Raw genomic sequence first — 22,048 nt, 5'->3', positions numbered from 1 at the left:
CCTCATTTGAAATATTGAAGATGCATTTTATTGGGCACTCCCTGTATATAAAATTTGGTCTGTTGCTACATTGTTGGTCGGTACAGATAAAATAATACAACTTTTATTTGAAACTTTTTATCATTTATTAAGGAAAATAAGTGGGGGTCAAAATATAATGAGAAACCCGGTACATGATCAATTAAAACGTGCTGACACTAATATGAGGCTATCCATTGCACCTGCTGAGCGACTACCTGTTACCTTAAGGTATGTATGAATTAAGCTATTAGTGTAACAGAATAAAAACTTCTGACAAACTCAATAGATTTTTATCATTTAAGAATATACAGTCTATATACAAAAAAAAAATATTTATTGGTGAAATGTGGGTGATTTTGCAAAATCGAAATCTACGTCGCTTTGGCTAACAGACGACTGGTCTGATATTGAAGCTTGTTCTACAAATGAAGGAGGCGATTCTGGTGCTTGTGTTTGTGATTCACTCACTTGACTGAAGTTTGCAGTTGAAGTTGAGGATGTACTCCGATATGGATCAAATGTTGTGAGGTTTCTATTCTGCTGAAAGAGATATGCTTGTGTTTGATATGACGTACTCCTTTCAAAGTTCTGGAGCTGATAATTCTGGGGCTGCGGCTGGTAGCTTTGGGTCTGCGAAATATGCTGCGCCATAAGCATATTTCTCAGTTGTATGTTTCTTAGGGATGAAATTACCTCGAATTGAAAATTTATGGATTCCGCATCACTAAACTTTTCAACAGCAGGTGCAATTCCCCAAAAGAAACACATGACTGGATTGCTATCTTCACGATTGGAAGAATCCAGCATTTCGTGTATCTTTGTTGCCAAAATTTCATCTGCAGTTTCTGTCTTCTTCCTCTTTTTTTGTACAGCAAAATCATCTCTGACAGGTGGTTTTTCGGAGGGTTCAGTAGGTCGCATATTCGTTCCAGTCGGTCTATGACTTACAATTTTATGACGGAACTGCATTTGCTCAAAAAATTTATATTTTGAGGTAGCCTTTGCTTCTGAACCCGACTCTTTCAGTTTCTTCGCACATCTCATCCAGCTATCCCTTGCATTGCTCCACTTCTTTGTAACTTCTTTGCCTGAAAAAGAAAACATCGATGACTAAAATTCTTTATATATTATTATAATATTTATTTTTTACATATCTATTTTTATTATAATATCTATTATTATATTATCTATTTTTTATATAATATCTATTTTTTACAGATACTTGGCATCAGGATGTTCATTCACAGACCTTCAATACACATTTAGAATGGGAATTAAAACTATAAGCTACATTGTTCGAGAAGTATGTAAATCAATATGGTCGAAGTGTTGTCAGACGTATATGAAAATGCCGTCAGAGGAGGACTGGTTAATGATAGCTAGGAATTTTGAAAGTACATCAAATTTTCCTCTCGGCTTAGGAGCGATAGACGGCAAGCACATACGAGTTATAAAGCCAGAAGGAAGTGGATCAATGTTTTTAAACTATAAACATTACTTTTCAGTTGTGTTGATGGGCGTGGCAGATTCAAATTATAATTTCATTTTTATTTTATTTTCATTTAAACATTTAAATGTTTACTTACCAAAATCGTTTTTTTTTTCTTGTCCGATAATGACTCGAAGTCTTCGTGCAGAATCACGCAGATTTCTCTCCATGCTGCAAAATTGAGCTGCTTATTTTTATAGCTTTCCGTGGTTTTATCCCACAACACAGGTCGATTTTCGACCGCACTTATTAAAATCTTCATATCAAAATCCATATTTTATTCGCAACAAAGAAAGAGATTTGTTGAAACAACGGATGCTCGTCCAACGCCGTCAACACACTTACATAAACTAAAATGGTTCACTACACCGGTCCGACGAACGTCTTGCCGAGGGGGACTGGATACGTAGACGGTGAAAAGTTAACCAACGGATTGGTTGCAGGTGCGTGAACAAACATTCATACGAACCTGAAAGACACCGAGCAACGGCCAACGGAACGGTTTCAAAATCGACCCGTTGACCGTTGTCGTTAACAAGAGCTCTAAAAGTGCTGGTTTCTATGGTTCTATTCCATTCTGTGTTATTAAAAGAGACCTATAAGAACTTGCAATGATTCTTCAAAAACTCAAATATGAAATATCACGGTTGGCAAATGTACGATCATTTGAAGATCTTGTGTACACAGCTTGTGCAACAAATTAGTTACACCAAATTTCCTTAATTTTAATGTCTATGGGACACTCGAGATCCAAAAAATCCTTAGTAAATGAAAAGTTGGTTTGGTTCCGCGCAAAAAAATTCTTCCTCCTCCCCTTTATATACTCCCAAAAGATGGAGATTATTTTAAATACTTGTTTAAAAATTCTATTGGAGACGAAATTGAAGAAAGAATATTTATTGGGCTAGATATCAGAAAACTTCTAATGGATCAAGAGTTTGCCAACACTACGACAGATCTCCAGAGGGGGGAATGGTTCACATTTAAGGATGTTATGGAGAAATTTTTAGAAAACAATAAACACATACAAATATAGTCAAAAGAATACTGAAGTCTGGTGGTGTTAGGTTCCCACTGCATTACCCCACTGATTTTTTATGTTCACCTTTTCCAAGAGAAAGACGGATTGTACTTTTTTAATATATTGTATCACTTAACACTTATAAAGTTGAATCAGATCGAGTTGCTACAAATCTTTTTAGAGCAGCAGTTTGCAATATATAGATTGTCATGATGGTCGCCAACATCCGAAACGGATAGGTATTACAAGAAAAAGTGTTGCTCTCTGTCTCTCTCTCTCTCTCTCTTGTCGTTTCCCCATTAATGAGGATCGTGATTTCTTTCAATATTCCTAACAAGTTTTCTCCATTGGTCTCTATCTTCAACTGCTCTGAGAGCTTGGTCGGACTATCTAGTTGGTGATCGTCCTCTTGATCTTCTCCCCGGAACGTTTCCAGAAACAATTAATCTCTCCAAACTATCGTCACCTCTGCGAATACGTTGCAGAAATTGCAGAATACGTTTCAGACATATTGTGGACAGCCTATTCGAGTTGGTTTAGAATGAAAATGTTTATCATATGAGCTGTCCAAGGTATGCGTAGCAATCTTCTCCAGCACCACATCTCAAACGCATCAATTTTTTTATATACAAGGGTATTTACCAGTCTCATCTTGATATTTTGAGAGATAGATCTGTTTTTCCAAACTTTAGTTATTCGATTCATCGCATTTTTTGCCATACCGATACGTCTCCGAACTTCTGGCTTCACAGTTAGTTATACTAGACCCGAGATAGACAAAACATTCCTGTAACATGTTAGTCAGTTGAAAAGTGTGGAATCTGTCGACCACCATTATTTTTGTTTTAGCTATCTTCGATAGCCCTGGTTAGATAAATAAACTTTAACTCATAGGTGCAAAAAAATAATCAAATTATAAATGGTTGCAATAAACTTATCGGTAAATTCAATGCTGTTTAAACCTGTTTTACAAAACGAACAACGAGCAAACTTGTAGCTGGGTATTATTCGAGTGTCTACTTGCGTCTGTCTATCTTATCGACTCCCACGCTGTCGGAAGCGAAATCCATTATCTAATCGATGCTATAGGAATCGAAGGGTTAACAGGAAGGAGAAATGTATAGATTAATTTCCACAACCATATTTGAATTTAAACATGCCTATTTGGTTGTTTTGCTGAGTGGATCTTGGCGGATAGTACAGGGGTGGATTATTTTATCAAGAACTTATCCTTAATATCGTTTATTAGCTTGGTATTTGAAACATACCTATTTCTAATTCTCAACTTTTCCGTTTGCGTCAATTTAACCTCTAGGGCGTATATTTTTTTAGCTGAGTTTTTCCCTTATTGTAAATTTCAATTACCTCTAGGAATGCTTTGGTCATATATTCGGTAGTACACGAATCGAACACATGTAAAATCAAATTTAATTTGAATCTCTAAAATTTCATTTTATCATTCCAAAAAGGTTCATTTTCTCTACTCCCACCTGGATTATTTTGCTGAGAATTTGTGGGATGTGAGTAGAGAACAAGCAGAACGTTACCGCCAAGATAACAACAAGATAAAGAGAAGATATTAAGGAGAATGAAGAATAACACTAATAGCAGACAACTGCTGGAGCTACAGAGGGACATTCTAGATATCAATTATCTTTTTTGAGTCATACTCTAAAAACAGATACCCAATTTGTGAAAAAACGTGGCGTTATATGTCAAAACAAAATTGATTTTTAGATCCAGCGCATCACAACCCATCTAAATCAGTTGAACCATCAAATCAGCTTTTCAACAAAAAACTTTTGCAGACCTGTTATTTGTCTACTAAAAGATATATTATAATATGGCAATGAGTTTAAATAAAGTATTAATGTTCTACTCTCCGTGAAATCATTTTAGTGCTTTATGGTATCATTAATCAAATTATCGAGCGTTTTTACAACCGTTTGCAAGTTTTTTATTGTAAAATAAAAGAACTCACTTAAAGCAGCATTTGACTTAGCAGGTTTTGCCCATCCTAAACTTCTATCAATAGCCATTTTCCATCGTGAATACTTTATATCTCTCACTAGAAACAAGAAAATGCACATTAACAACAATATTATATGCTAAAATGTGGTTCACCAAAACAAATTTTCAAGACAACAACCACATTTTTATTTAAAGGGACACATAACCACATAACATTCTAATTGCTGTAAAACTTACAATTTTCTGATATTTGCGGTGTGAAATTATCACAAGGCACTGGAAGTATTTTGTCTATTTGCCACACTTCGATTCCTTCTGCGATACCCGCAGCTATTGCAGCTCCTAATGATGTTGTTTCAGTCATTGTCGGTCTCACTAAAACAGTTAAATGCATAATGACATACATGACTACATATCATACACCTTTTATTACAACAACGACCTTATTTTTATTTCTATATTCATAACCCAGCATTACCTAATCAACTAACGAGTTATAAACTAGCTTACATACTAAAACTACCTCAGGTTGGTGCTGAGTTGATTCGTCCGCGTCTAGTTTGTGTAATACCGACATTTCGTAAGTGTTTCGTTTGAGTGTGAGTGTCATACCTAGGACGTCTAAGTAGCTGCTCTTTCTGCATAAGGTGACTGTGGTTTAGTCGGGTGTCGCCTATTTGTAGTCATTGGATTATGCGATGCTGATGTCTTGCATCTGGTAGAGTAAATTGGACTGTAATAAACTATTGAAATTCCTTCAGTTTGTCTCCCGTTTCTTTCCATTGTATTTGACATAAATTAAGAACTTATTTCTTGTTATAACTTTTGTGGTCATTTCTCAGTATTTCGTTGAGGATAATACTTTCGTTCGATATAGCCCTTGATGCTAATGTGTCAGCTTCCTCATTACGTTTTATTTCTACGTTTGATTCTCACAATAATTTTATTCTGTAGATAATGTAAATCGTTCATGTGAGTAATGGGTGTAATCGCTGTAAGCCTATTAAAGTGTTAAATAATCAGATATTATTATAAAATTGGATCCTTGTATACAATATATGGAAGTCTTACTGTATTCTTTTTTGTTATTACTTATATATGCTACTGCCAGTTCTGTTTCGGTTTTCGAGGCGTCGCGTCGTCGATAAAAAGTTAAATATATTTGGAGTGCTTCGATATTATTTCTTGGTATCTCTTTAATTTTCCATGATTCTAGCAAATAAATCAGGCTATATATATATCTATCACGACAGTCGCAGCCGCTGTAATTTCCATGACGGACATTTTGATATTGGCTCTAGAGGGAACAGACCGATATTGCCCCAATACTCAACCCAACGTGTGGATTCCTAATCGAACGTGGGAACACAGTTGACCCAACGTTGGCTCCAACGTTGGCGCCAACGTTGGATCCCATGTGTGGAGCCGGCCAACATAAAATAATATTTTGTAACTTAACTATCTGATTGTTGGTCGACATTTTTTGGACGTACACAAAAAGTCAATGCATTAGGTATTAACTCTTTAACTGCAAAAATATGATCAATTAACAATGACGATAAAAAACGATCAATGACTGGCTTAGTATTCTCTTATCACCTTATTTTCAAATGCATTTAATTTACTTCTTACTATCAGTGACAAAATCTTATATGAAGTTGAAACGTGTTCCAAGTCATCATCATCATTGGTGCTACAGCCCTATAAAAGAGCCTCGACCTTCCCAAGTCTATTACGCCAGTCAGTTCTATCCATTGCCAACTGTTGCCAGTTTGCTGCGCCTATTTGTCTACCATCCTCATCTACACCATCCCTCCATCTGAGTTTTGGTCTACCCCTTTTTCTACTTCCCACAGGTTGTGACATAAGGATTCTTCTAGGAGGGTTGTTCTGCTGTGATCTTGCCAGATGTCCTGCCCATCTTAGTCTTCCTATTTTTATAAAGGATACTACGTCTTTACCACCAAATATATGTTTATATCTGTGATATATCTCGTAGTTGTACCTCCTTCTCCAAACACCATTTTCACAGATGCCACCAAATATTCTTCTCAGGATCCTTCGTTCAAATATAAGCAGGAGATTTTCATCTGCCTTGGAAATGGTCCATGCCTCAGACCCATATGTCAACACTGGTTGTATAAGGGTTTTGTATATGGTTATTTTTGTTTTTTGGCTTAAGTTTCTGTTTCTCATATGTCTACTCAGTCCAAAATAGCATTTGTTTGCTAGGATTATTCTTCGCTTGATTTCTTCAGTCATGACGTTCTCCTTGGTGATCAGGGAGCCCAAGTATGTGAATTTGTCCACCACTTCAAAGGTAGAATTATCAACCGTGAGTTGGTGGCCGATGTTTCTGGCTCTATTGTTGGGTGTTGATGCCATTATCTTAGTTTTATTTTCATTTACTTGCAGGCCCATATTTTTTGAGGCGTGTGACAAGGTGGTATACATTTCTTCTAGCTTGCGTGTTGTGCGGGCAACTAGATCAACATCATCTGCATATGCCAAAATTTGGGATGATTTATTAAAAATGTTTCCTCTGCTGTCTATTTGGGCATCCCTGACCGCCTTTTCCAAAGCTATGTTGAAAAGGAGACACGCCAGCGCATCTCCCTGTCGCAACCCAACATGCGTTTCAAATGCCTGTGATTGTTCGCCCTGTATTTGGACTTTGCAAACAACTTTACGCATTGTAGCCTTAACCAATCTTATCAGTTTATCGGGGATGTGGAATTCATCCATGGCTTCATACAATTTATTTCTTAGGACACTATCATAGGCCGATTTAAAATCTACGAAAAGATGGTATGTGTCGATATTAAATTCATTGGTTTTTTCCAGTATTTGCCTTAGCACAAAGATCTGGTCTGTTGTTGATCGACCAGGCCTAAAACCACTTTGATATTCGCCAAGAAGCTCCTCTGAATATTCACTCAGGCGACCATATAAAATACTCGAAAATATTTTGTATGCTGTATTAAGGAGGGTTATTCCCCTATAGTTTCTACATTCTAATTCATCGCCCTTTTTGTGTAGCGGGCAAACGATCCCAATACACCACTCTTCTGGGATTTGTTCCTCATTCCAGGCTCTCAGTATGATTTTATATATATGATTAGTCAGAGTAGCACCTCCACATTTAATAAGTTCCGCGGGTATACCATCACTTCCTGGAGATTTATTATTTTTTAGGTGTTTTATTGCATCCCGTACTTCCTGAATTGATGGAGGCTCCAATGGTGTATTGTTGTTTGCTCCTGGGGGTGGTTGATTTGGATCTTCTACTTCGATAGTAAGCAGTTCTTTATAGTGTTCCACCCACCTTTTCAATACTTCTTCTTTTGTATTGAGTATATGCCCCTCCTTATCCTTACATAGTCCGATCCTTGGTTTAAATTCTTTTCTTGCTTTATTTAGATTTTTATAGAATTTTCTTGTTTGATTTTCCTTTTTTAATGCCTCAAGTTCTTCCAATATTCTATTTTCATAAGTTCGCTTTTTTCTCCGATGGATGTACTTCTCTTCTCTTCTGAGATCTTTATATTTTTGTTCTTTTTCTCGGGTTCTTCTTTGCTGCATCAGTTTATATGCATTGTTCTTTCTTCTTGTAATGTCCTCGCACTCAGCATCGAACCACTCATTGCGTGGTGGTGGTCTTTGCGGCCCTAGAATGTTATTTGCTGCGTCTTTAATGTAATTTTTACGTGTTCCAAGTATCACCCAATTATTTTCTTCCAAAACTTTTTAGCTACGCCTATGGCTACGAAAACCACAGATCGCGTCATGAATCGATTTCTTAATTACTGAAGTTGGTATCGCATTGTGTCTTTAAAGCTCTCATCTTCCAAGAACTTATTCATTGTAATGAATTCGTATCAATGAATTCTTGAATTCTTTGCTTTTTTTAATTTAAGAAATATACATTTCCTAAATCAATTTAAGTTACTGTTGTGCTGTCTCTAGACAAATGTAGAGTTTCTAAAAAAGTCCCGTTGACTGGAAATGGTTCCCTGTCCGTATCCCATACTTAGGGCTCTCGCATAAGAACTGAAATTCCTCTTTTTCACAGGAATCTGAGCCCTAACTATCTAACTCGAGACTAGTTCACTTACGTCTTAGATTCTGTACAAGAAAGTCCGACTTGTGTACCAGCGCCCGAAAAAGTCAACTTGGCCGGTAAGTTTATTTACTTATCTATCTTGTAACTGTCCCTCTAATTTAAATTATCTATTATTATTATAGACTTTGAAGGCAATTCTTTTTGCCGTTGTTCTATTATCACAACGTCCTGCCGTTGTGATTTTTATATCCGTGCATCGCATTTTGACTTTGCTTCGACGTTTTCTAATTTATCTAGTTCTTTATTCATTGTTTCTAGTTTTCTCATTATTTATTTATGAGATTATTATATTTATATCTAGTATTCTCATCAATCTTCCCTGCTTGCTTCTATTATCTGAATACATCTCTGTATTTGTTTTATTGGTGGTGTTTTAATTCTTATACCGCGAAAAGAATATAACCTACATCGACCGCTTAAGTTATGTTCGTATCGGTATGATATTTGCTCAGCTAAAATATGCTTAAGTGCTTGCAACAAGAAACGTTCGATCTAGCCCTAGATTTCGAGTTACGTTTCGAAGATATTTGCGTGTTATCAGTTACTTTGCCAGGACTTTTGTCCTCCAAAAATAAAACTATCTGAACATAAACTATTATGTTAACTTACCAACTGGAATTCCACAATAATCCGCTTGCATTTGCATAAGATAATCGTTCTTTGTCATTCCTCCATCGACTAATAATTTCTGAAGGGGATATCTACAGTCTAAGGCCATAGCTTCAAGAACATCTCTGACTTGAAAGCAAACTGCTTCAAGAGCCGCTTTTACGAAATGACCTGGTTTCGTTTCATCCGTTATTCCACAAATTACGCTAAAAATATAAATAAAAATAAAATAATTGTTATTAATTCCCTAAATAATAAAATATACAAATTGAGACTATCTTGTTACTCAAGAGGCATTAAAAGAACTGTAGCAAAACAATATCAACCTAGTAGTTATTTGTTGATTATTAGTTAGCGGACGGCTTTGTCGAATCAGTTTTGAAAATATCTATCGTATCACCTTTGATAATGTCTACAGCAGTTCCAAATCAAACACCAGGAAGAGATAATTCCATACCACGGCCTATAAACCCCGCATATAACGTACCACTACTAATTGGTATAGTGACACACCAAAGATTTAACCAGAATAGTGCTGGTGCAAAAATGTTATGACCACAGGAAGAATGTCTTTATCTGCTTTATCATTGCCCAAAAGCTTTTGACAATGTACGGATCTCCAATAGTCTATATACACAACACGTAAAAAAGCAAGAGCGTGATACAGGGTTTAACATTTATGTAGAAAAGATGTTTCAACATGCACAGCAGAATGAAAAAGGTATCAAAATAAATTCCCATAAATAATTTGTGCAAATTATTGTGCGGAATCATATAGATCCGGAGGTGATCTTCCTACCTTTGAAGATATGATCTCATTCTTGAAAGGCAAAGCTGATCTTCTAGAGAAGCTAGAAGTATCGAAAGTTACGTATAAATCGGACAGGCAGTCCAAATTCTCGAGGCAGCCGCAATCTTTTCTCTCGTTCAATAGAAAAGCATGTACGTTCTGCAAAGAAGATCATAAAATATATAACTGTGCTAAATTCTTGGGGGCTTCGACTCAAGAGCGAATCAAACATGCTAGGGATTCAAAACTTTGTACAAATTGCCTTTATTCTGGCCATTTTAGCTCCAACTGCAAATATGGAGCGTGTAAAAAATGTAAGGCAAAACACTATAACATCACTTTAACATCTTTATCATCGTCTGGTCATGTCTTGCAATTTTTAGAAGGCTCCAGATTAAAGCAGAAATCTGAATTTGTTTCGAAACTATCTTACCGATTTTTCTATCAGATGTCGCTATTGCGTCCATAACGAAGTCATGTTATTGTTACTTCTAATAAGACAGAGAATTTTATTTTTCACGTTAAGAACGGCTATGAATAACTATTCTGATGAGCTTTATTAAAGCGAAATACGTATCAATAGATACATAGACGCTTTGAACGTGAAATAAAATCTTTTCTGTCTTTTTCATTTTCTTCGGATCTACTCTGTATGAGTACGAGAAACAAATTCGTTAGGATTTCTGCCTAGATGAATAGACATGTCGTGGAATGCAAATTTTAGATTCCCCATGTCTTCTTTAACATCTTTATCATCGTCTGGTCATGTCTTGCAATTTTTAGAAGGCTCCAGATTAAAGCAGAAATCTGAATTTGTTTCGAAACTATCTTACCGATTTTTCTATCAGATGTCGCTATTGCGTCCATAACGAAGTCATGTTATTGTTACTTCTAATAAGACAGAGAATTTTATTTTTCACGTTAAGAACGGCTATGAATAACTATTCTGATGAGCTTTATTAAAGCGAAATACGTATCAATAGATACATAGACGCTTTGAACGTGAAATAAAATCTTTTCTGTCTTTTTCATTTTCAAAACACTATAGTTTGTTGCATTTAGATAAACAATCCGTTCACACTACCGATACTAATCAGCGGGTGGAGTCTTAACCTGAACACCAAGTGTCCCTTTCAGCTCACTCGAATGTAGCTCAATCAATTTTTTTTACTGCTGGCGTTCAGATATTCGATAAAAACGGTAGGGTTCATCAATGTAGGGCTCTTCTTGATTGTGGCTTTCAATCAAATCTCATAACGAGAGAATTAGCTGATAAGCTAGCGCTATCAAGATCCGAGGTAAATATCTCTATTATGGGAATAGGTCATGCAGTCTCAAACATTCGATCTAAGTGCACAGCGAAGATTCAGCCAAGGCAGTCTTCGTTTTCTACATCTCTTTCATGTCTCGTAGTCAATAGAATCTACGATAGAATTCCAGCATATAGTTTCGACATTGGAAACTTAGATATTCCACGTCATTTAAGGCTAGCAGATCCAGATTTTCATGTTGCTTCAAAAACCGACATTCTGATAGGTGTTGATACTTTCTGGAAAATCTTGTGTGTGGGACAATTCAGTCTAGGTCCTTCTGCTTCAGTCATGCAAAAAACAAGGTTCGGTTGGATAGTTTCCGGTCAGTCCAATGACAAAAGGAAATCAGTTTCATATTGCAACTTCAATAGAAATGATTCAAGTTCTGACTTACAATGTTCAGCTACAAAAATTACTGGGAACTCGAAAAGTACACGGAACCTGTACTTTCCGAGGAAAACTTAATATGCGAAAAACACTTCTGCTTAACGGTGAAGAGAAATGACGAAGGTCGCTTTATCATCAACATACCTCTGAGAGGTCCCGTTGAAAATATAGGTGATTCAAAGCGACAGGCACCAAAACGTTTTCGCAACTTGGAGAAAAACTTCATAAAAATGACATCCTAAAAAGGATGTATACCGAATTCATGGAAAAATACATACAACTTCGTCACATGTCCAAGGTTGATGGTAGTCAACAGAGCTTTTCATATTATCTTCCCCATCACGGGGTCTTAAAGGATGACAATCTAAACATAAAGCTTCGTGTGGTGTTCGACGGTTCCTTTCCATCTTCTTCTGGTCTATCAATAAATGACATTCAAATTTGGGGTCCTACCATTCAGGACGATTTATTTTTAATTTTATTGCGTTTTCAAAAACATGCATTTGTTGTGTCTGCTGATATTACAAAAATGTATCGTCAGGTGCTCGTGGATACTGAACAACGAGCACTTCAGCAAATCTTCTGGCGTTCTTCTCCTTCTGATACTCTGAGCACACATCAGCTAAATACGGTCACATATGGAACAGTTTCAGCTTCGTTTCAGGTCATTAGTTGCTTATTTCAGTTAGCATCCGAGAATAAAGATTTTCACCCTACTGCTTCCAAGATCATCAAGCGAGATTTCTATGTTGATGATCTTCTGACAGGTGGAGATTGCGCAGAGACATTGTCGAATGTATGCAAGGATATCAACAATATCTTAAACAGCAGATGTTTTGAGTTGAGGAAGTGGGTATCGAATGATCCGGTAGTAATTAATAAAATTCGAAGTTCCAAGTGCCTATCAAATCTAAAATCATTCGGTGGAGAAGAAAAGGTAAAGGTACTTGGCCTAAACTGGATGTGTGATTCGGATACACTAACATAAGGTAGCTGATTTATCTAATCCTAATAAGGTAACGAAGAAAATAATTCTTTCTGGTATTGCCCAGATCTATGATCTTCTTGGGCTGCTTAGCGCTTGCACAATTACGGCCAAGACTATAATGCAAATTCTTTGGCAAGAACAGCAAGGCTGGGATGAATCTGTTCCGAAAATCATTTTTACGCAGTGGCAGCATTTCAAGGAGGAATTACTTAGATTAAATAATATCGAAATACCTAGGTACGTAAAATTAAAGGATTCGATCTCTTGTGAGCTACATGGTTTTTCTGATGCCAGCAACAAGGCATATGGTGCTGCAATCTATGTTAAGAGTGTTGATTATGATGGACATGTTTTGGTTCGTCTGTTATGCGCAAAATCCAAGGTTGCACCCCTAAAAGTGATTATAATATCTCTTTTGGAATTGTGCGGCGCATTGTTACTTGCTCGTTTGTCTGAAAGATATCAATTTCGATAAAGTATTTCATTGGTCTGATTCTATTATCACTCTGGCATGGATACGCACACAGTCAAAACTATTAAAGACATTTGTAGGAAATCGTGTCGCTGAGATTCAGACCAAAACGGAAAGGAAAAGTTGGCATCACGTAGTTTTGAAGGACAATTACTCATGTCTTCTGACTTATGGTGGAATGGACCTTCCTAGCTGAAATCAAATGATTATCCTACACAATTTTCGCCGCACTTAGGTGGCCTTTGGGAGGCCGGCGTTAAGTCAATGAAATCGCATTTGAAACGCGTCGTTGGCAATGCTCATCTCACGCACGTGGAATCGGTCCTCAATAGTCGTCCTATATCTACCCTTTTATCAGATCCCAATGACCTTTGTCCTTTGACTCCGGCTCATTTTCTGATCGGAAGGCTTTTTACAGCCATTCCTGAACCTGATTTGATGTCCATAAACGAAAATAGATTGAACCACTTTCAGCGCCTTCAAAAAATGGTGCAGCACATTTGGTCAAGGTGGTCTGAGTTCATAGGAGAGTTGCAGCAGCGGAAAAAATGGAAACAAGTTTCCAAAGACATTAATACTGGCACACTAGTTCTTATCAAGGAGAAGAACTTGCCGCCTCTAATTTGGCAGTTGGGACTTGTAGTCGAGCTGCATCCAGGTCCAGACGGAGTTTCCAGTGTGGTTACATAAAGACGACGAGAGGGATCATCAAGGGAGCAGTATCTGTTATCTTCCCTCTACGATGCAGTGAATAGTGCTAGAATCTTGAAAAATTTTGCTCATTTTTGAAATTGTTAAGTTATTGTATTATTTTGAAAGACTTTAGCCTTTCAAGGCGGGCGGCCTGTTCCGTTTCGCATCTATATTTATTTTAAAGTTATCCGTCACAGAGATAATGTATTCATTTTTTGTCTCTGTTCAAACATACGCGCCACTAGCTGGAGCGCTTTGTGTTTTTGCCCGTTGAGGTAGAGGTCGGTTTTTGGCGCGAACAACTCACTTCGCCATCAACACTCGACCAAGTCGGTCAATATTTTGTATAGTCGGCTTTTTAATCATTGTAATTATAACCTACGTAATAAAAAGTGTTTCAACCCAGTTTTTCTACAAACACTAAATGGGACTGCGACGAAGAAGTGAAGATACGAATAGCAATAGTGAGGAATAGTTTTACCAAATTCAATAACTACTTTTGCAAGCGCGAAACTTTTGACCGTATTCGCGTCCTAAAATGCTACGTATGGCCAATAATAATGTACGGTAGCTAGACCTGGTCACTTAAAGTAAGATCGCTAAACCGTATTGAAGAGTTCGTAATGTAGTGTCTCAGAAGGTTTCTTAAAACTTCATGGTTCGACCTTATTACAAATGAAGAACTAATATCCAAAGAGAGCTTCTAAACATTGTTAAACAGCGAAAGATCTCATATCTAGGTCATATTTTAAGATGCGACAAATATGATCTTTTAAAAATAATTTTATTCTTAGCCCACTGTCGTCAATTTTTGGACATAGGCCTCTCCCAACTCCTTCCATCGATCTCTATCCTGAGCAACATACTTGTAATTTGTTCACCTATTCTTTTTTTGTCATCTACCCATCTCATCTATAGTCTTCCTCTTCTTATAGTCATCTAAATGGCTTATGGTGTCTATATTCATGGCCAATGTCTCGTGCTTGTTTAGTTGTTATGAAACCTGCCTTTTATGTGGTAATTTATTCCATCAATAGAAATATTTCTTTATCATTAATAGGATTCCACTGGGATTCCTTACTTAATGTCGACACGAGGTCAGACACCTGTGTCAATATTTTTGCTGAAGAGGTTAAAATCCTTCTTTTATCGCATACATCTGGAGAACCCATATTTTTCAGGACTTTAGAAGCTTATGACCGGTTCCTTTCTCTTGGTTTTAGCATATGTTCGCTTCAGAGGCCAGTGACTTGTCATAATGTGAGTGCCATAAACAATATTTTGTTATTTTTGTGCGTGGTTAGTGTATCTGACTTTACGGAACTTTTTTAAAAGAACATACATTTTTATGAACTAGAATCATTATTAAGAGTACAATTTTTGATTTTTGAATATATTTCCTTATGTGAGTTAGTTAAACAAAGCTACGTAATTTTAATTATATTATATATATTATAATTAAATTAAATTATTATATATTATAATTAAATAAAATTATAAAAAAATATAAAAATTTAACAAAATTACATAAAATTAAATATAGTTAAATAACATTAATTAAAATAAACAAAAGTTTATTTTAGAAATTTTATAATCGTTTATAGATAAGTGTTTGCAAATAAGAAAGTTTTTAATGAAAATTAGTTAATATACCCTCCCATAATTCATATTTCTTTTTAGAATATAATGATAATCAAAATTAAATAATTAAGCATAAATACAAGATAATAATGAAAATGTATATGATGCATAAATTCTATAGGTATTACATTTAACAAATTTTAAAAATTACTATAATAACAGCCGAAAATGAAGATGACCTACAAAGATTAATTAAAGAATTCGAAAATACGGCGCTCATATACAACATGGAGATCTCAACAGAGAAAACTAAAGCGATAGTGATATCAGCGGAACCGAGAAGATGTAAACTAGTAGTAAATAACAAAATAATAGAACAAGTGATGGAAACTGAATACTTCGGAATAAAACTGTCAAGCTACGGAAAAGTGGAAGAAGTACAAAAACAAGTGAATATGGCAAACAGAGCAGCAGGATGTCTCAACAACACAATCTGGAGAAACAAATACCTCACAACGGAAATGAAAACCAGGATATATAAATCAACAATAAGACCGATAATGACGTACACAGCGGAAACAAGAGCAGATACGGCGAAAACACAAAGACTACTGGAAACAACAGAAATTAAAGTCTTACGAAAAATAACAAACCAAACTCTAAGAGACAGAGTAAGAAGTGAGGAAATACGAACAAGATGTGGTATAGAGGAAATAAACGCGTGGCCCAAAAGAAGAAAAGTGGAATGGAATCAATACATCGAAAGAATTACAGAAAATAGAATAGTACGAATAGCAAGAGACAAATCGCCAAATGGAAGAAGATCATTGGGGCGACCGAGGAAAAGATGGTCAGACAACGTCAATTGAGGCTAAAAATCGAAGTAAAACAGGCATTTTGCCTATTTATAAAGTAGCAAGAAGAAGAAGAAGAAGAAAAATTACTAAAATCATTAATCAAAATTTAAAAAAAAAATATTATTTTAAAAAAAGATTTTTAAAATTTTAAAGAACTTAAATGTGTAGTGTTATCATAAAAAATATTACCAATTAAGTAATAAGCAAATATCAAATTTCATTAACCTACATATAGTAATAACACGCTATAAGAAGTATTCATTTCTGTTGGCATTCCATAAGTGCCACGCTCATTTTTATCATGATCCTTTGAACAGGATAAGAAAGAAGACAAATTAAATGAATTACTAATAGAAGCCATCAGAGATTGACAACAGAGAAATGGACAAGAAAAGTATATAAACAAACAAAAACAGCACAACTTGGGATATAAAAACGATGCTAAAGACAGGAAAAATTGAAGAAATTTTATAAAGAAATGTCATGAAGAAGTTGCTTTACATTTGCTAAAATTGAAATTAGACAGAAGGTTTTAGCTAAGATATCTTATGTTGACAGAGGACGCCTAGATACTCGTCTAAAAATGTTTTGTTTGTTGCATTATCCGAAAAAGAAGATTTGTTGAAACTTACTACCAATACCTCTTGGAAAAACTACATACAAGAAATTAATTCTAGGTTGATTTTATTAATTTCATGTATTCATCTTTCATGTATTCAAAAAATAATCTAAAGAGAACCAACCAAACTAACGTGACAAAAAAATTTACATGTGTAAATAAAGTAAAAACGTAACAGCAAATGTCATTGAAGTACTTTTTAACACTAGTAGGCAGCTACTAGGACTCAGCCGCAGCTACACAGCCTGAATGCTTTTCTACGATTGGCATCGGTCTATGAATAGTATAGGGAAATAAGCAAATAAAGACTGTTCGGGACTGCGACAAATAAAGGTATCTATTTTTTTTTAGTTATTATACGCCTATATAAATAAAAACTATACGTTTTCTGCAGATTTTAGCATTTCAAATCACCCTGTATGTATTAAAACACCGAAATATTTTCAATCCTTTTGCATCGTTGGGATTGATAATATAAACATTTCTGGTTTGTATATAATAATTTTTAATTGCATTCTTTTGATCGTGAAGTCGCTTTGGGATATTTTCCTGATAGAAAACAAGAGTATTTCCGTTTATGCTTTTGTTTATACTGGGTTGGGCAAATGATGTCACTCTGGAATAGACGATACGATTCAGGTCATTGTTTAGTCCGGATTTTTTTTTTTAAATTCGTAATGGTTTTTCGTTATTTGTCATGGGAAAATGTGTAGTGTAGTAGCAGTGTGGATTTTATTACTCTGTAATGGATCGCCGAAGTGGTCACTTCACTGTTTAGTCCGGATTTTTCTTTTTTAAATTCGTTATTGTATGTTCGGTTTTCGTTTTTGTGACATGGAAATACAGTGTAAAATTATAGTAGCAGTTAAATGTGGAGTTTAAGTGGAACTTGGGATTGAAATTAGAAGGAAATAGCTTGTGGGTGTAGTCTTCAAAAAGACGGCAAATTTTTATATGTGGAGAGGTGAATTTTAAACTCAAATGTAATTTAAGTTTTTTGTTGAGTTTAATCACCGATTGTTTCGTGCTGTGACTTATTTGAGAGATTTGTAAGACGGCATTTCCAACCATTTGAGAGGTCCAATGGTTTAAAGAAGAACTTGAGTGGCCGAGTTTTGAAGATTGTAGTTTGTTAATCCGAAGCCCGTATCAGTTCCTACTTCAACAATTGTCTATTTTTATGATCCATGGTAGACTAATTTGCAGCTTGAGTGAAACGAATTTGTGTTTGTTTGCAAAGCTTTAATCCAATTCTAATCCCAAGAACTTCTTGAAGGAAATACATCAGCCTGAGTGATATCAGGTACATTTTTGTTAAACATTTTTCCAAGTAAAAATAGACATTTTTCATTAATAAAAAATTTGCTTTAATGACAAGTTAAAAATTGTAATAAATAAAATTATAAGTTTTATGGATTGGCTATTTGTCATATTATTCTTTTTTTAAATGCAAATAATTTTAGAATTTAATTAATATTTCAAAAAGTTTTGATATTTCATTTTGACATATGGCAGTTAGTATTATCCTCTTCGGACATTTGGTACATAATCATAAATTTGAATTGTTTTGTTTTGAAGGTTAACCTCAATGTAAGCCCCGTTGAAAAATCTAGATATTTTCATTTTAATAATAATTTAAATTCCTATAGTGTTCCCAACGTCTAGAGTTAACCGTTACAAATAGCACCATTGTAAGTCTGTTTTTAAATCTTAACTTTATGAAGTAATAAGTAATAAATATGTAATGTTTCTCTCTAAACCAAGTGTAGAATTATTTCCTTTGACAAGATTTTCACCCGTTTAATATTTTTTAGGAAAGAAAAGCCTTCTTTCCATCCAGCAGGAAGATTCTTGTAAACGGCGTCCAATTTACATAGTTTAGGAACCTTCTTGTGTGTGTTGCCCATGCAATCTATGTAAGTACCTATTTTTTTGATTCATTTCTTTGTAGTTATCCCTTTCCAGTTCCAAATATTCACTTACTTACGACCCAACTCTCCAACCAAACCAAGAGCAGCAGTTCGCAGACGTTTCGGTTTGTTTGCTTACCCTATCTTCAGCCCAGTAATTTCTGTCCCCAGTTTCAACCCCCTATATTTTAATTATTAACAATTTATTGTAAAAAAATGCAACTTTTTCGATTTTTCGCTTACCATTAAAAAGTTTAATATTTGGTGAAATTACAAAACTTTTTTAAAACACAAAAAAAGTTTAAAATTGGCGATTGCTAAAAGTTATAAAACTAATTTGTTGCTTCGAAAACTGCAAAATAGGGCAATATCGTTATTGTTTGTAACTATTGTAAAAAATGAATCAAGGTATTGGTTATTGCGCTTAAAGTTGGGTATTGTGCCTTAACCCTTTCACTACGGGCGGAATATTGGTTGCGGGCGGCCCGTATACTGTGGCGGGAAAATTTTGCACTTCCCGATCGAGACCGGTCGTTCAGATTATATTCTTTCTATAGAAGTGGGTAAATCGTTTTTCATTTAGTTATTTACAATGCATTGTTTTTCTTTTCCTTATTACAAAACAAATTTCAGAAAACGGTATTTATAAAAAAGTACGGCTCTACAATTGTACGGGACAACCTGAACGATGAAGATTAATTTTGCGTAATAGTACGGCGCTCGCTCATCAAAGCTGCAATTGAAAATGGTACTTGTACGGCAACAGTATCGAAAGGGTTAACAAACCCTCAAAATTTCAGATCGATTCATGAATTACTTTTATCCCACAGATCTTTTTTTGCAATAACATTAGTCAGAAAATAATGAAGATACGAATAGCGAGTAAGTAACTGAAATACACACTACTGCCCAAAAATCGTTCGCACTTGTTCACAAATGAATAATAAAATGAACAAGTCTCTAGGTAATATTAGTGGGTGTTTAGTTTGGAAGGTAAAAAATTGCTTTATTATTGTGGTTCCTTTATACCATTCTTCTTAACCAACATCTACTTTTCTATCTTTCAAACTAAACATCCACTAATATTACCTACAGACTTGTTCATTCTATCGTTCCTTCTCCCATATTTTATTAACAACCTTCATCCATTCCACAACTCCCATATCAAACATATTTTGATTCTTTCACCAATTTAATACTTCAATTTCATAATTAATTAACAGTTATATATCACCAGATTCTCAATGCATAATTAATACTGTTCATATATCTTCAATTTTACTGGAATTGATTTCTAATTCACAATCTTTACCATTTAACTAGTATTTCTTGCACTTGTGCATATATGTCACATATATACTCAACGTACCTATTTCTTTTTTGTACATTTCTTTATGTTTTGCACACGCTACCTCCATTTAGCTATTCCATATACTGCAGACCTCCTTTTTTTTTAAAACCTTACTATACAGACACTGCCACAACTTATCTCCTCAAACAAACATTTTAGCCACATTCACTGTAACTTTAAGTTTCAATTTAACTTAAGATGCTATTAAATAATATGGTACTGGACCTTTTCATTTTGTTCATTCAGGTATACTTGTATCATTTAATCAAATAACATATCACATACACACATATCAATTCTACATTTATTTTATCACTTTTACAACATACTTACATGTGCACTTGCACATTTTCTCTATTTAGTCTTCCATATACCACAACCACCATTTCCAAAACCATTCCATACATACAATGCCACCACATTTGATACCGTACATACATTATAATTACAATTATTTGCAATCCTTAATTTTTAATTATATTTAGATAAATTAACTATATGTTATCACATTACCCCACAACATTCAGTCTATCTAGATCATTATGTTTTGTTACTTTTTCTCATATAAATATATAATTTACCCTATTACACACTCTCTACACACATTTATAATTCCCAAATCATACACAACAGTGTATTTTACTAAATAATTGCATGCAATAAATCTATCCAAGTTTGTGACGTCATTGCTCACTTTTTTATTTTATCTTATTATCATGTTATCAATTAAACCAGACTTATCTTTTTAATAATATATCTTTATTACATATTTGACTTTGAATACACCTTAATTTTATTCAGCTTAATTTTAATAAAAAAAAAAAAATATAAACAAATTGGACGTTTATTAGTTGAGTGTTAACCAAAAATTCACTTTGACCTGTCTTGAAGATCGTTTTGAAAATAATTAATCCGTTTCGATAATTTTTAAAATTGTAATAAAAATATACCATCATATGTACATTTTTACTTCATTATAAGTTTTTTTTATTATAAATGTTTATAAAACAAAAGTAACCGTAATTTTGAAGAACGATTTTGCGTTGTAATTTTATTTCAGTTTTTTTGATACACATTGATTGTTTAACTCTAATACTTTCACGTGGTACGCGTAGAATTACTGTTTATTTTCCGACTAATGTTATTATAAAAAAAAGTGTCTGGGATAAACAAATACAACAACTTTTAAACTAGTTAATAGATCGATCTGAAATTGTGAGGATTTGTTAAAAACATTTTAAAGAATTGTTTACACCAAATTGTTAATAATTAAACAAATACGCCAAAATCTCTACAGAAAACGTATAGGTTTTCTTTATATAGGCATAACTAATTTTTTTTTTCATATACATGCATTTACCAGAGTCACGAGAGAAATCTCATTTCCCGGAGCTAGAAGTACATCCGTACTTCACGATGCGTTTAAATAATGTAGAGATAGGGCAAACACTCCTGACCACGGCGCAGTAGACGAAATTTGGTTTAGTCCCCACTTCCATGCGAAACGCACTGTACTATGCAACGTGAAAATATCGACTTGAAAATTTTTAGTTGTGTTCTTGACTTTGAGGTATTAACTTTCAATAAGTTTGTGTGTTTTCTCCCGTTTACCTGTTGCGTATTCAAATTTATTAAAAGCGGTCAAAAGGTAAGTAATATATCATAAATTAAAATATATAGGGGCGCATTAAGGAAATTTCAATAATTTTTTTTCATTTCTTTTTTTTTGAGACTGGTGCAAAACAAAAATTACTTGCAGTCTGTTTCAATTAATTGGTTAATATTTGATATTGGAAAATCTTTTTTTCTAAAACTACTTCATATGTTACGATTTATGTTGATTTGAGTTTATA

General features: G+C 34.5%; 1 protein-coding gene across 4 annotated transcripts in view; it reads right to left on the bottom strand.

The window, feature by feature from the left end:
- Positions 1-22,048, bottom strand: part of LOC140443460 (glycerol kinase 3-like) — a 106,886-nt gene that overhangs the window by 16,032 nt on the left and 68,806 nt on the right. For 2 of the 4 annotated variants that reach the window (XM_072534736.1, XM_072534735.1), the window contains 4 exons: positions 9,235-9,440; positions 4,740-4,877; positions 4,513-4,599; positions 340-1,109 (listed from right to left, as the gene is read on the bottom strand). In XM_072534736.1, coding sequence (XP_072390837.1) covers positions 355-1,109; positions 4,513-4,599; positions 4,740-4,877; positions 9,235-9,440 — 1,186 coding nt within the window. In that variant the 3' untranslated portion in view covers positions 340-354. Of the gene's footprint in view, positions 1-339; positions 1,110-4,512; positions 4,600-4,739; positions 4,878-9,234; positions 9,441-22,048 lie in introns of those variants that run through there. The other 2 variants (XM_072534738.1, XM_072534739.1) reach the window with 1 other exon arrangement.

Source organism: Diabrotica undecimpunctata, chromosome 6 (genome assembly GCF_040954645.1).
Source record: "Diabrotica undecimpunctata isolate CICGRU chromosome 6, icDiaUnde3, whole genome shotgun sequence".
Taxonomy (NCBI): Eukaryota; Metazoa; Arthropoda; class Insecta; order Coleoptera; family Chrysomelidae; genus Diabrotica; species Diabrotica undecimpunctata.
Note: the sequence above shows the minus strand (reverse complement) of the source record. Positions and strands in the feature narration are given on the sequence as shown.